Raw genomic sequence first — 13798 nt, forward strand, 5'->3', positions numbered from 1 at the left:
AAATAAAGAAAGATCAAAGAGTTACAACGTGTGTTTATAGGGGCACATCAAAGAAGATGATGATTGTTGGTTTATGTGATGCGCATGCGATGTACAATGTTTACAGTTGCCTGAAGGGGTTGTATTGTTAGAAGAGATGACAACATCAACACGGTGCGATTGCATGACGAAATCATTGCAATGTTGCGACCAAGCGACACTTTGAATCTCAGTGTATGGCTTTGCTTAATTGTCGTTTGAAATGCTCTCGCAAACTGTTGTTGTTTTTTTCATTTTCTATTCCAGTGTGTGTGCGCATGTATTGACAGGTACAGCACATATTATTACATCTAAAAGGGAGAAGAAAAAAAAAAATAGAGTATTTGTGAGTCATTTGTTTACAGTATCGTAATTCGTCCGTAATAAATCATCCATCCAAAAATATTCAATGGACATTTGTTGTTTTACGTCTACATTTTTATCATATTATTCGGCAAAAATGCATTAATTCAATGCAACATTTATAGTGAAAACAAATTGAATTTGTGTGATTTTAATTTTGGAATAATTTTGTGTACGTGCATCAAATGTGATAAAATGATAACAAAAATATTCAACGACAATTGAATGTAAAGGTTATGATGTATGTCAACAAAAGAAACGGCATCGATATTTCTACATTTTTTTACTGTAAGTCATATCTTTGAGCTCTAGTTAGAATCTACAGTGAAAGTAAAAATGTGTGAGCGAATGAGTGAGTGAGAGAGTAAATTGCAACAAGGTGACAGAATCTCTGTCTGAAGTAAATCGTGCGATTATTTCATTTATTAATTTTCATATTGCTAGATTTATCAAATAAATGAAACAAAAATTGATGAATCGCTTTATCTCTCTTCAATCGAAATATGTGTCGTCTGGCGCGCGCACAAAATACGATTCGATTTGCATCGATTAAAATAATAAATTGCTTAGCAATTATATGTGTACATTGTTTGGTGAACGGTTGAATAGGCACAACACGATGTGCGTACAATTTAGCAAGCGTTATGAGCGCGTACGACAGACCGTTTTGTTTCTTGTTATTTAATATATATTTTTCTACGATAAAAAACCAAAGCTATATGATTTTTATGGAGTGTATTATTTTTTTGCTTCATATCGTGTCTCTAATTTACAAATGCCATGTGTTTGTGCCGAACGCAAAAACGAATCCGAGCAACACGGACCGCAAACTGTAAGGCATGTTGTAACTGTTTAACGCTCGCCTCTCCTCTCTATCTCTGTTCCGAATACAATGTGACAGTATGTTTCCAGTAGCCAAATACGTCTAAATGCAGAAAACGACCGAAAAAAAACCGCATCACACCGTAACCGAAGTATATACACACTGGCAAGACAAGAGCAAGAACAAACGAACGACTATTAATTCGTTGTTGTTTTGGCTATGGTTTTAGGCAACAACCACACTTTCGAATAGTTTAAATCTATTCAGTGCGTTCAGTAAGGCGGATAATTTTTTTTTGTCGACAGCACCAGTGTACGACACTTTCTTCGATCCTTTGAGTGTGAATGACGAATATGTGATCTGTCAATTGGTTTTTTTTTTTAAATAATTCAAATTCTTACACGCTTCATTTAATTTTGGTAATTTATTTAAACTCGAAAACAGTGAGTCGGTTTGCATTTTATCTTCTCGATTTTTGTTCAGTTTGAAGAGTTTTTTTTTTTTCAAGAGGGTGTTTGGAATGGCTATTTTTTTTTGAGTGCACAATGAATCAAACGTTAATATCAATTGAAGTGAGATAAGAGCCGATAGATTCGATGTGAAAGTTGCACAAATGATTTTGTTGAGCACTCAAAAGAAGGTGCCGCATTGATGTGTGTAAGCCGGATTTCAATGCATCACAAGTGCAATTGTGAAGAGATCGTTGGTATGACGCCGAATCGATTAATGAAAATGAAAAAATGAAGCCATCCACAATTCAGATTCCTTGTGATGTTTGTGATCTTCAATTTTCATTTATAAAAATGCCATTTGAAAATGACAACATTTCCGTGTTGCGAAAATTCACTAATTGCTATCCCGTTGATGACGTGCATGTGTGTGTGATTGAGTCTCTGTCTCGACTTCATTAACAAAATAACGCATTACCAATATGTTTGCAACAACATTTAATTTAAAAAAAATTGGTATTTAATCATGGCGAATGACAGAAATGAATAAAGAAAACGTAATCGTAATCTCGTTTTGTCGTTTGTGCGCTGCTAAATGTGTGTGAATGAATTGGCGCTTGGTTTGTATGTCCAGAGAATTTTGTTGTGAAAGAATGCGCGCGCCGCGATAAGAACATTTACAGTCATATCATATTTTACTTAACATTTTGTGACGCACTGTGAAATCTAGGTGCTGCTTGTCGCCCGCCAGTGGCAAAGAAAGTTAGTTTTTGTTTGTGTGCTGTCGTTTGGTTTCGCTGTACGTTTGCTATATTTTCACTTTCGTTTGTCCCGATGATTTAATCAAAAACCAAAGGTGTGTCTGGTGTAATGCGTGTTTGGAACAACGTGTGTGCAATTGAATGTGTGTGACCAGTGTTTATAATTAACGCACTTACTTTAACTAATGCTCTCTCTCTCTATCTCTCTCTTCGACTTTCTAGACAATTTACCTGGTTCATTTGAGTTTCCTGATCGAGTTACACAGCGTTATCATCACCATCATCAACATTCATCAGTAACAGTTATACAATTTTGATATTGTGAATGCGCGCACGAATATTCATATGCAAAATAATGTGATGTGATAGTTTTATAGAGTTAAACATTTTAAAATATCGTATCCCATTTATTTGTGATTTTAAATTTTTTCGTTTTTATTTGACCGGATCAAATTAAGTTTTTAATACCATTGTTTGTGTATTGTGTGGACAACAACAACAACAACAAAAATCAGTTATTTTCTTTTAATTAAATAATTTGACGCTGAATTTACGAATCGTATTTTAATCGGATATAAACAACATTCGACGCAAAAGCGAAGACTATTTTCGTACTAACCAACGGCATTCATCGAGGTAAGATCATTTTTTGTGTATGCTTTTCTGTGTTTGTATAGTGTCCCCTTGCCCAAAAAGAAATAGAATTCAAGCATTGAATGGATCAATTAGCGGCTCAAAATTGCTTAATTGAAAAGGTCAAAAAATGCTTGAGCGCCGAACAAGATACAAATTGCAGCTAATGCCAAATCTAATTAATCTCGGTTTAGCTGTACGGGTTCAAAATAATATTTCATATATCATCTGTCCAAAGGGATTTGGATTTTGTCGGTGTTTGAATTGTATCGTACTTACGAGCCATTTTTGTGAGTGTTTTCGTGGGGTATTAACAACATTACCGCTTAAATTCATCAAATAGAACTAACTTAAGAATGTGAACTATCAAAAAAATATAGCCGAAGTGCAATTTTCGATCAAGATAGTAATCGAGTGCGTGACCAAAGGTGGTTGACACCATTAAAATCTGCACAAATCGTTCTATTAGCAAGATGTTTACCATTCGGAAATTGAATCGATTTGCCAATCCTTGTTCCTTTTTTCATTCTTTCGTCATTTGTTATTTTTCATTCTCGTTGTTTTATTTTTGTTTACATTTTTGCCATAAATAATTGCGTCATTGAATTGTGAATCGCGCTTTTTCTCACTTTCTCACTCTCTTTTCGGGTCATGTTTGCAGAGTGTTTTTTGTTGAGTATGTGTTTTTTTTCTGTATTGTGATTGTCGCAAGAATTGACCTTTTTGATTGCTGCGGTTGGTTTACATTTTAACAAACGTTAAAATAAAGTAACACATTTGAACCATATGAGTCGACGAACGAATGACAAAACTGATAAATTTTGTTGATTTTAATTGTGTCTGAAAAATGTGTGCGATCTGAATTCAAGAAGAGAGTAATATTTTTTTTATAAAGTGAACTGTCGCAACATTTGTCCTCTTTTTCCCTCTCTTTCATAAAAATAGAAATTCTTGACGACAACAACGATTTACAATGGCACACAAAGAATAAAAAGCAAACAAATATAAAATCTTTGATGATTTCATGTAATTGAAATCATATAAATTCAAATAGTTTTCTCTACATCGACGATTATACCATTCATTCTCATTCTTTTAAATGAAGTCATAGATTACGTTGTATTGAAGGAAGTTTTCAAATTGTTACAAAAAACCATTGATAAGTGTGACAAACAATTGTTGTTTAATGGAGAAAATCATTCGATACCATGTATATTTATCGATGGGCAATAAAGTGATTAAAACCATCACACAATTTTATTCTGCAAAAACAACGCTTTGATGTCATACTAACGCACTCTTAAAATGATCTAGTTTGTTGTTTCACACGCACACACGCAAAAAGGAGCTTTAGATAATGTGAAAAGTCAAGTGATTTATTTATATAATTTAGTTCTCTTTATAATTTTTTTTCCCAGAAACGTAATTACGAACGAACACATTCGTTGAAGTTCTCATAAATAAGTTTCACCTCTGTGCGTTCCTCAATGGTGTTGTTGGACCCAACCGTATGCACGTTACGAAATCACCGTCCAATAAGAACCTATTACCATAACAGAAATGTCTTTGTTGAATGAAACAAATGGCAAAAAATATACACACACACATCATTTAGTCTAAAACTAATTTCAAATTAGTTCTTTCTTTTTGTAAGTTTAACTCTTGTGAAGTTTGGCCCAATTTATGTGTGCCTGTTGCTGTGTTTTGTATTACGATCACAATTTATGGGTTCTCCCATTTAATTTTTTATGTGTGTTTTTAGTGTTGTTTTTTTTGCAAGCGATTTGATGATTTTCTAGCTATCATTGTTGTTCGTTGATTCATAATGTCGACAACGAAACAAATGTGCGCCACATATGTAAACGCTTGTTTTGTTTAAATTCTGTCTGTCTCGCTTTACGTTCTTTTTCTTCTTCTTCGTGCCGGTGCACCAAAACCGTACATATTGTATTTGTTTATCGGATACGTAAATTTGTGGAGAGAAATAAATGTCAACCAATTCATGTGTAAGCCGAAATTGAATTCCGCATCATGAGAACGGTAGCAACGGTAGTACTGTATGTTTTTTTTCGTTCGATGCAATTCAGGTCGCCCTTGGCCAAATTATAAATTTGGCGTATTTTACTTTGATTCAACTATCGATACATATCTGTGACAATCGTGACTATTTGATATACTGGTCTTCTTGTCGATTTAAATGTGAATAGGGGTTTATGTTAATTTTCCACATATTAAAATGCATGTAACATGCAACATGTATTTCAGAATATTTTGAAAACAGAAAAAAAACAGTATCAAGAACTCATTTGAGCAAAAGAAAAACTTGTATTTTTAAGTGTCCGTTACACCCTTTCGAAATGCCGGTTTCCATTTTCGTTAATTTGAAAACAAGTTTTGTGGTTCATCTTAAATTCGGCGATAAGCCATTTTCCAGTCATACATATATGTGCGTGTACAGAAGTAATTTATTTTACATCTTGTTTTCTTGATTTGTGCGTTTCAATTGTGAAAATTACATTTAAGATTTAATCATCTATGATCATCACCATAATTTGCACAAATGTGTGAAAACGAATCTATATCAGTTATAGTTAAACAAACCAGTGCACATTGAGACACTCTTTCAGAATCAATAATTCATGTGCTGCCGAAGAGCAGATGATTCTTTTTTTTACTATATCGATCGCGTTATTGAATACAGATAGCTGGGTTGTTTTGTGGTAAACCAATTTGTAATATGACTTGCGCTTATATAATCGAATGTTGGATGCAGCATTTTTTGTTGTTGTTAAAATGCATATGAGATAATAACATAAAAATATGGTTCGAAAAGTATCATTTTACTCGCAAATCAAATCCAATAGATTTTGAAAGCAACAGCATTTGTTTATTTATTTTTTTTTCCCCGCAATTGATATTGTAGTTACCTCGAAACAATATGCTTAACTTGCTACTTTGAATCGAATTGAAGCCCTACACATGTGGTGAAGATTTTTTTTTTCGTCTATCGTGTTCTATCAATTTCTACAGCTTTATTTTATATTGTTGTTCCGAAAATGACAAAAATACATATACCGTGATCATCGGCAATGGATTCATGTTTCAAATTTCTCACCAGTATATTATCAATCTAATCTGAAGCGACTTTATTTGCGAAGCAGTGACACAAACCCTAGTGTGCATAAAACCAAATGAACGTCTTCATATTTAATTGAATTACAACTTGGTTTACTTCAAACCACTGACTGGGTCACTCAGAATGTGTACTGATTTTTTTTTGTTCGAATTGTATTTGCTTCAATGGCTTCTGATGCATACCCAATTTTGTAGCCCAAGAAAGATCTACATACTTCCTGATTCGATTCCATAAAAAAATGACCGGTTTCGTTTCCTATAACGTAAAAATGTATTTGCTACTGATTCGAACAAGTCGCGCTCGAAAAAATGTCTACAGTGAGTATCATTTTGAAGTATATTCTGTATTCGTTTTGTAGTTTTGCAATGCATTCACTCAACCGATTTATTTATCTGGTTTCCCATTCCCCATTGTATTTGACAAACGATGAACATTTGATGATGTAAGACAATATGTTTCACGGATATTCATTTAATTTCTTTTTTCATCAGTTACATCTTCATATTTAGTTCTCTGTCCCTCTCATTCAAGTGATGTGTGATCCTTCATCATCACGATGTAGATGATGAAGATGATCTCCATTGTGATAAAGAAACAATCCAACAAAAAAAACAAGGAATGATAAGTGAAACAGAGCATGATTACTGCTTGTATTACAAAAAAGTGCACCTTTTGTTTTGTTTCGTATATTGTGACGCGTTCTACGACGTTGTTAACAGAAACAACACGGGCGCACAAGATGGAAAATTTAACATATGCAACAAGCGCAAAAAAGTCGGTAAAAATATCATATGTCACCCACATTTGCACTGCTGCGCATCCACATTCACAAACGCACCTTATCAAAGTATGCGCGACGACGGGTGACTTTATTTCTTCTTTTTTTTCGCTTTCAAACAGAGAAAGAGAGAAAGAGCGAGAGACGAGAAAATAGGAAAAACCAAATCAAATTTATGGAGTTTAGAATTTCGTTTGTATTCGCACGATCCGTTGCGCATTAAAGGCAATTTTGCTTTCTGAAAGCTTTGCATACAGCTTAGTATTCATTTAGTGTGTTAACAAGTTGGAAACGACTGCTTCGACCACCAGTCGCACCAAATTAATTAGTTTTTTTTTTGTATTTTGATGTGTGTCTTGTTAATTGCGTTCTAAATTTTCAACGAAATGTGTAAAAAAATTGGGAAAATGACAAAAACGATGCATTTTCTTTTCGTTTAAGATTTGATTTTGGATGAGCATTTTGGTCAATATAGAGTTTGAAATCGTTGTGATCTTTTGACGAAACAAAGGGAACATTTGTATAAACAAAACACAAAAAAAAACAATATGAGCAACCGATGAATGTGAATATTATGCTTGCATTGTGCTTGATTTAGCCGATATGAAAAAATTTTTAAGCATAAAAAATTCACAAGGAATTTATGTGGCGCGTGCATCGTTCTCATCGGATGAAACTGTGATCGATTTTGTGAATAGCAAAAGTACGGACAATTGTAATATAAAACCGATTTCCATTGCCGTTACACCTGACCAATTAAGAGCAACAACAGCATCAGCCGTCGCAGCATCAGCTTCATCAAGTGAATTGACTGCATTTGAATCATTTGTCGACGATACCATTTCAGTACCATCGCAATCGTTGATTGTGGCAAAGTCGAATAGCAAGAAAAATAAGCGTTTAAACAAAGTACTAACATTACTACATTTGAAAAAGAAAACGACCACAATATCAACGTCAACAAAAATGAGTGACATTTTAAATGATGATGCAACAAAGAAAACGTCGATCGATGAAATGCCATCAACAAGCAGTTCATTTCCGCAGTTACCAACACCAAAAGCTGTACGAAGCAAAGGTCGTACGGCGGCATTGGTGAAGAAATTTTCATTGACACCGAAAAAATCACCGCCAAAAGAATTAAGTGTTAAAAAATCAGCGATTCCATTACGTACAGCAACAAGTGTTGAAACAATATCGAATACACCACAATTGGCACTACGGAATCGGGTCGAAACGACCACCAATGTGAGTCATCACAGTGTGTCCGAAATGAATCTGGTGAATATTGATTATCGTCAGGAGAGCACCGGTGATAATTTGGATATTGGTGTTAAAGTTGGTCAAACACAATATCGAACAATACGTAGTAGCATTGCAAGCGGTTCGATCGATGGAGGTGGTGGTAGCGGTGGCGGTGCAGCGCGTAATTTGAGCATTAAAAGCGGTATTTCGTCAGCAAATGACGGCAACAGCAACAATAATAACAATAGTAAATTGGGCACAGGGCGAAAGAGTACAAGTTCGGAAAAGTTACAAATTACAATATCAGGTAAGAAACGTACGAACACAATTGATTCGGCATTCGAGTTGCAGCAACGCAAACAACAATCATTGTTGTCAAATACAAACGAAATTGAACCATCAAGAATTGAACGTAAAGCAATGCAACAATCACCAAAGAAATTCAATATCAACCATGATCTAACACTTATGAATACGGTTGGTGTACCACCAGCACCAAAAACGCAAGCACCATCGGCAATACCATTATATCGAGCTGTTGCTGTTACAGCAGCACCAACAACAGCAACAACAACAATGACGGCTTCCATAAAAAATGTCGGACAACGCGGTACAACCATCAAAGCACAATCGACGATGCAATCGCAACAATCAGTCGATACGAGTGCTTCAGTTGGAAATGTTCAAAGCGAAAAGATCGCTGCATACGGTAAAACCGATTTTTTAACAATTACCAGTTTTGATGTAGACGAACCAGACGATATAGCTGCAGCCACAAAGCTTCCGATTCATGATAAAGACACATCACTATTCACCGAAATAATTGAGGCAGAACGTCGAAATTCGATGTCAATGGATTTGCCAGAACGTGAACGCCGTTATCCAGGCGTTGCGGCCAGTGAAACCATTAAATTTGGCCATCAATCGACCAGTTCAAGTGATACAAATGGCGGTGGTCAAGAAACATCAAAATCGCCACCTTCGCCACCATCCTCATCGCCACCACATCAGCATGAAATCGTACCAAAAGTGATTATTGAAGAAGTTGCCACATTGAAAAGTGACAAAACTTTCGAACCAACATTATCGGCCGATATAGGTGAAGATGCATCCAACATTGATGGCAAGGATAAAGAGCTACTAATGTACACATTAACCCAATCGAGTGGCGCAAAAGTATTGCAACCGAATGAGGAGAACGATACAACGCAACCAACACTACAATTTGAGGTAGGAAAGAAAGTCCGTCCAATTTTCCCGTCTAATCAAAATTTGCACCACAACACCTATTCAGCACTTGTTATTGATCCAGCCACCGTTTTGACAACGTCTTCGTACCTAGATACGCACAATAGTAGTGATTCATTTGCTCACGTGCACGGTGGCACCGAACCATTAAGCGCGCCAAATTTTGATGCGCAAAACGATAAAGAGCTTGACGGCGTTAAAAATCAATCTACACTACACCAAAAATTAACAAATTCGTTTCGTGGTGGTCGACGTCGTATTGCGTATATTGCTCAAGTGTCTAATAAATCGGCCAGTGGATCACCATCCACATCAGATAGTACTATAAACACTGAAGACGACGATATTTTACCTGAAAATCAACCGGATTCACTATTAACGTCACAATTTGATGACGATTTACATACGAGCAGCACATTTATCACGGATTTCTTAATGCCGCCATACGGTGATTTAGTTTGGGACGATGATGGGGTAATCGAACGAATACCAAACAATTGTCAATTTTTTTTTAAATCTATTTTGTTTTTGTTCTTTTGTCGTTTTTGTTCTTTTGCTCTCTTGTATTTTGTTTTGTGTCCATCGTTTTTTTTCTGTATTGGGTTTAGTTTTAATTTTCTGTTTACTTCATGGAATCAAAAGAAAAATCAACAAATGATCAACTCGAAACGAAATCGAGAAAAAAAATGAATGTACGAATGAAATTCTTTAACGGTGCGAAAAGAAATTGATCGAGATAGAGAGCATTTTTAAGCGGTGTGACATTCGATTTCCTCCTTCTTCTTATAAAATTTTCCTTTGTGTGTATACATTTTTTTATCATTCATCTTCTTATTTGATTTGTTCTGTATATGCGACTTGTAATGTGTATTCAATGTTTGAGAGTTGATTAAAAAGTTTACTGTTGACTCTCGACGAATTGATAAGAGACGTGTTTTTTTTCTGAAAAAAAAATGAAGAATGTAAATACAACGAAGACGCCCATCATGATGCATACATATACAGCAAAAAATCTCTATCTCTGTCATTCATTCGTGTTGTCTCTCACATCTATTGAAAGTAGATGAAAAAATACACAAAATACATAACTTCATATTTGTTCGAAACCATAGAACTGGCTAGCTATAGCAAACCGCACACACAGTACATACACTGTCGTATAGATTTATTGTAAGGAAAAAAGCTTACAAAATCGTGGATTTGTAACAATATTCATTTGGTTGTTCGTTTGGTATATTTTCGATTCTAAGTGTCGCGTGTGTGTTTTTTCATTTGCTCTCGTCTGTTGTACATTTCACAACGAATATGCCGGCAAAAGTGTGTTAAGAAACCGAATAAATTAGTTGGTGCCATTGTCCCTCATTCTCTTCATATTTGTTGTTGTTGTTGTGGTCGTCTTATTTTTCACTTCTTGTCTTATATTTGTTTCTCACTATCTCTCCCTCTCACTCGTGTGTCTATCTATGTTGCTATTGTTTTTTTTTGTGTCATTTGATTCTAACACAACTATTGCTAATAATTTTCTGAAGAAAAAAAAAATCGACACTGACTTAAGGATCACTTCAAAGGTTTCGCATGAAGTGAACATGTGGTTTAAAATCGTGAATAGATGAACGTAATAATACCTTGGCTCAAATTTTATTGACACAACCTTATGGTTGAATGAATTGGAATCAAGGAGAAAAAACAAGAACATTTTTTTACAAGAAAATATTAAATTTCCATTTAGAAAGTCGACGCTCATTTTCCCAATGCACTATTATTCCTGTCCATTCTCCATACGCAATTCTATTCCTAAAAATAGTTTGACTAATTGGTGGTTTCAGTACGATTGATCGCGTGGTGGGGTCAATCATATAAACGTTTTTCATTTGAAGATAAAGAAATTTGAATAAAAAATGGGACGACGGAAAAACACCCTAGTACTTAAGACTTTTTTTGCGATTTTTTTCGTTAGAAAATCATGTGATATTAATGGAAAAATATTTGATGTTAATTCATTTGTTGTTTTTTTTCTCTTCCTTTTTCGCTGTTATTTTCGGTTTGGCGGTGGTTTTTACAGCGACGAAATATGTCATCGTCGCCGGAGAAGCGCGAGCACTTGTACAAAATACTAGTCATCGGCGAACTTGGAACTGGCAAAACATCATTTATCAAACGGTATGTGCACCAGTTTTTCAGCCAAAACTATCGAGCCACAATCGGTGTCGACTTCGCATTGAAAGTATTGAATTGGGACCAAAACACAATTATTCGATTGCAGTGAGTACATACATTTTCTTAGACAGCTTTTTTTCGCCACTGGTGTTTGTATTATCATTATTTTATTCTCTTCTTTCGTTATTCAATAGGCTATGGGACATTGCAGGTGTGTATACGAAAACATTGCCGAAAAATTAATCATCATTTAAAATCACGTTATTGATCAGTGATGATCAGAATTGACCGTGATCGTTATTTTTTGTTATTCCAAGTTATCAAATTTCTGAATGCGATTTCTTTCTTTGTTTTTTTTTTCGATTTCGATTGGAATATTGTAGGTCAAGAGCGTTTCGGAAATATGACGCGCGTTTATTACAAAGAAGCGGTTGGCGCATTTATTGTGTTTGATGTCACACGAAGTGCAACATTTGATGCTGTCATTAAATGGAAACAAGATTTAGACTCAAAAGTGCAATTACCAAACGGAAGCCCAATTCCATGCATACTGATAGCGAACAAGGTAGAGGATCCGAAAACACTTTTGATAATGCACTATTTGAATGAAGAATGTCTTAACTGTAATTTGTTTAATTTTGCTTATGATTTAGTGTGATCAACCCAAACAAGGTATCGTCAATACTCCGGCCAAAATGGATGACTATGTAAAGGAGCACGGTTTTGCTGGCTGGTTCGAAACATCGGCCAAAGAAAACATTAACATTGAAGAGGCAGCACGAGCATTAGTCAATAAGGTGAGCCACTTACACTTCCACTCAAATTTACACAAGCACATCGAATTTCAATTTGATAATACGCTTTGATTTTTTTATATTCGTTTCATACAATGTAATCTCATTTCCTTTTTATCCCCTTACACTCTCCAGATTTTGTTAAATGATAAGATTATTAATGCCGGCGAAATACTTGATGGGGATAAGCTTAATTTGGATAGTAGCAGTTCAGAGCGTCCGAAGAAAAATTGCTCTTGCTGACGTTTTATTTATAGCATGAAGATATCGATGTTTGATCTAATCTAATCGAAAAAAAAGTACCGTTTTTTGTTGGCGAACATATTTTGAGATGTGTGTCCATCAGATCGAGAAGCAGTTTTTAACACGTTGAAAAGTTAAGACATCAGAAAAATAAATAATAATACACAAAGAAGAGAATATCATCTACTTGAGATTATTCAATATGTTTCAAGTGAACGAACACACACAGAGAGATATTTAATAATTGATTGCGTTCATTTTTATTAAAAATAAAATTTTCAATGTGTTTTTAAAAAAAATTAGCACTTAAATCCCAATTACCGAAACCAAAAAAAAAAAAATCATTCGAAAAAGAAAGTCCGTCTTCGTCGTATTTTAATGAAAAGAAAAACAAAATTTATGAATTTATGAAATATTATAAATCAAACACACGAATGAAAAGTATCAATAAAATTCATGAAGAAAACAAAATTTGTGCAGGTTTGTAAATACACTAAATGAGCACGTATATTTCCATCCTCAAAAAAAAAATTATCCTGCCATCAATAAGTGAAAACAAGACAAAAATAAAAAGGAAAAAAAACCAATTTAAAAATTTATCAATTGACGTCAGAAATGTGTGTAAATAATGTATTTTGCTCCAAAACCAAGAATAGATAGAGTCAATCGGAGCGATTGCAAACCATGATGTTTTGTTCAAATATTGACGATTTTTTTTAACTTTTTAATTTGTATCAAGCACGTTTTAAACAAACAAACAAAAATTGTGTTAGGAATACTTTTATCGCATTCGCTTCCTATGCAAAGATAAGACCTTACGAAAAAAAATAAAAATAAATAAAAAGAGGATATAAATATTTGTAACGAAAACTAACTCTATTTATACGTCCTTTATTCACTTTAATCCGAGATGCCAAATCAATATTTAAAAAAAATGATTGCAAAATATACACAATTTATAGCTTTGACTTTGCTTATGAAAGATTGCATTAATAATATTGTCAAATAAACGAAACTCAATTTAGAAATAAAATGTGTAGGAAAAACGTTCACATGCAACAAGCGTTGAGCGCAAAAAAAAGATATCAATAGTTTGTTCTAAACAGAAATCACAAAAACGAGATAGAAAAATATTTGAATACGAAACCAT

At 34.4% G+C, this 13798-nt stretch overlaps 1 protein-coding gene across 10 annotated transcripts; it reads left to right on the plus strand.

Annotated features, from left to right (window-relative positions):
- Positions 1-174: 174 nt before the first annotated feature.
- LOC116344985 (ras-related protein Rab-32) lies at positions 175-13729 on the plus strand. Of its 10 annotated transcripts, none has more exons than XM_031773906.1 (7): positions 175-669; positions 2637-3050; positions 11517-11716; positions 11806-11822; positions 11995-12176; positions 12265-12408; positions 12541-13729. In XM_031773906.1, the coding sequence occupies exons 3-7, from the start codon at positions 11526-11528 to the stop codon at positions 12646-12648; spliced, it is 642 nt and encodes a 213-aa protein (XP_031629766.1). In that variant the 5' UTR covers positions 175-669; positions 2637-3050; positions 11517-11525; the 3' UTR covers positions 12649-13729. The 10 variants fall into 10 exon arrangements, with proteins under 10 accessions (XP_031629766.1, XP_031629771.1, XP_031629769.1 ...); XM_031773911.1 differs by lacking the exon at positions 175-669 and adding an exon at positions 1500-1516; XM_031773909.1 differs by lacking the exon at positions 175-669 and adding an exon at positions 1553-1647.
- The last annotated feature ends 69 nt before the right edge of the window (positions 13730-13798 follow it).

This window comes from Contarinia nasturtii, unplaced genomic scaffold (genome assembly GCF_009176525.2).
Source record: "Contarinia nasturtii isolate CC-2019 unplaced genomic scaffold, AAFC_CNas_1.1 Cnas_scaffold_1240, whole genome shotgun sequence".
Classification (NCBI taxonomy): domain Eukaryota; kingdom Metazoa; phylum Arthropoda; class Insecta; order Diptera; family Cecidomyiidae; genus Contarinia; species Contarinia nasturtii.

Bases quoted from the DNA above. Each gene is read 5' to 3' on its own strand.
- LOC116344985 (XM_031773903.1), top strand. From the start codon at position 7,565: ATGAAAAAATTTTTAAGCATAAAAAATTCACAAGGAATTTATGTGGCG. The intron at 12,177-12,264 runs GTAGAGGATCCG...CTTATGATTTAG, and splicing joins GCATACTGATAGCGAACAAG to TGTGATCAACCCAAACAAGG. The intron at 12,409-12,540 runs GTGAGCCACTTA...TACACTCTCCAG, and splicing joins CACGAGCATTAGTCAATAAG to ATTTTGTTAAATGATAAGAT.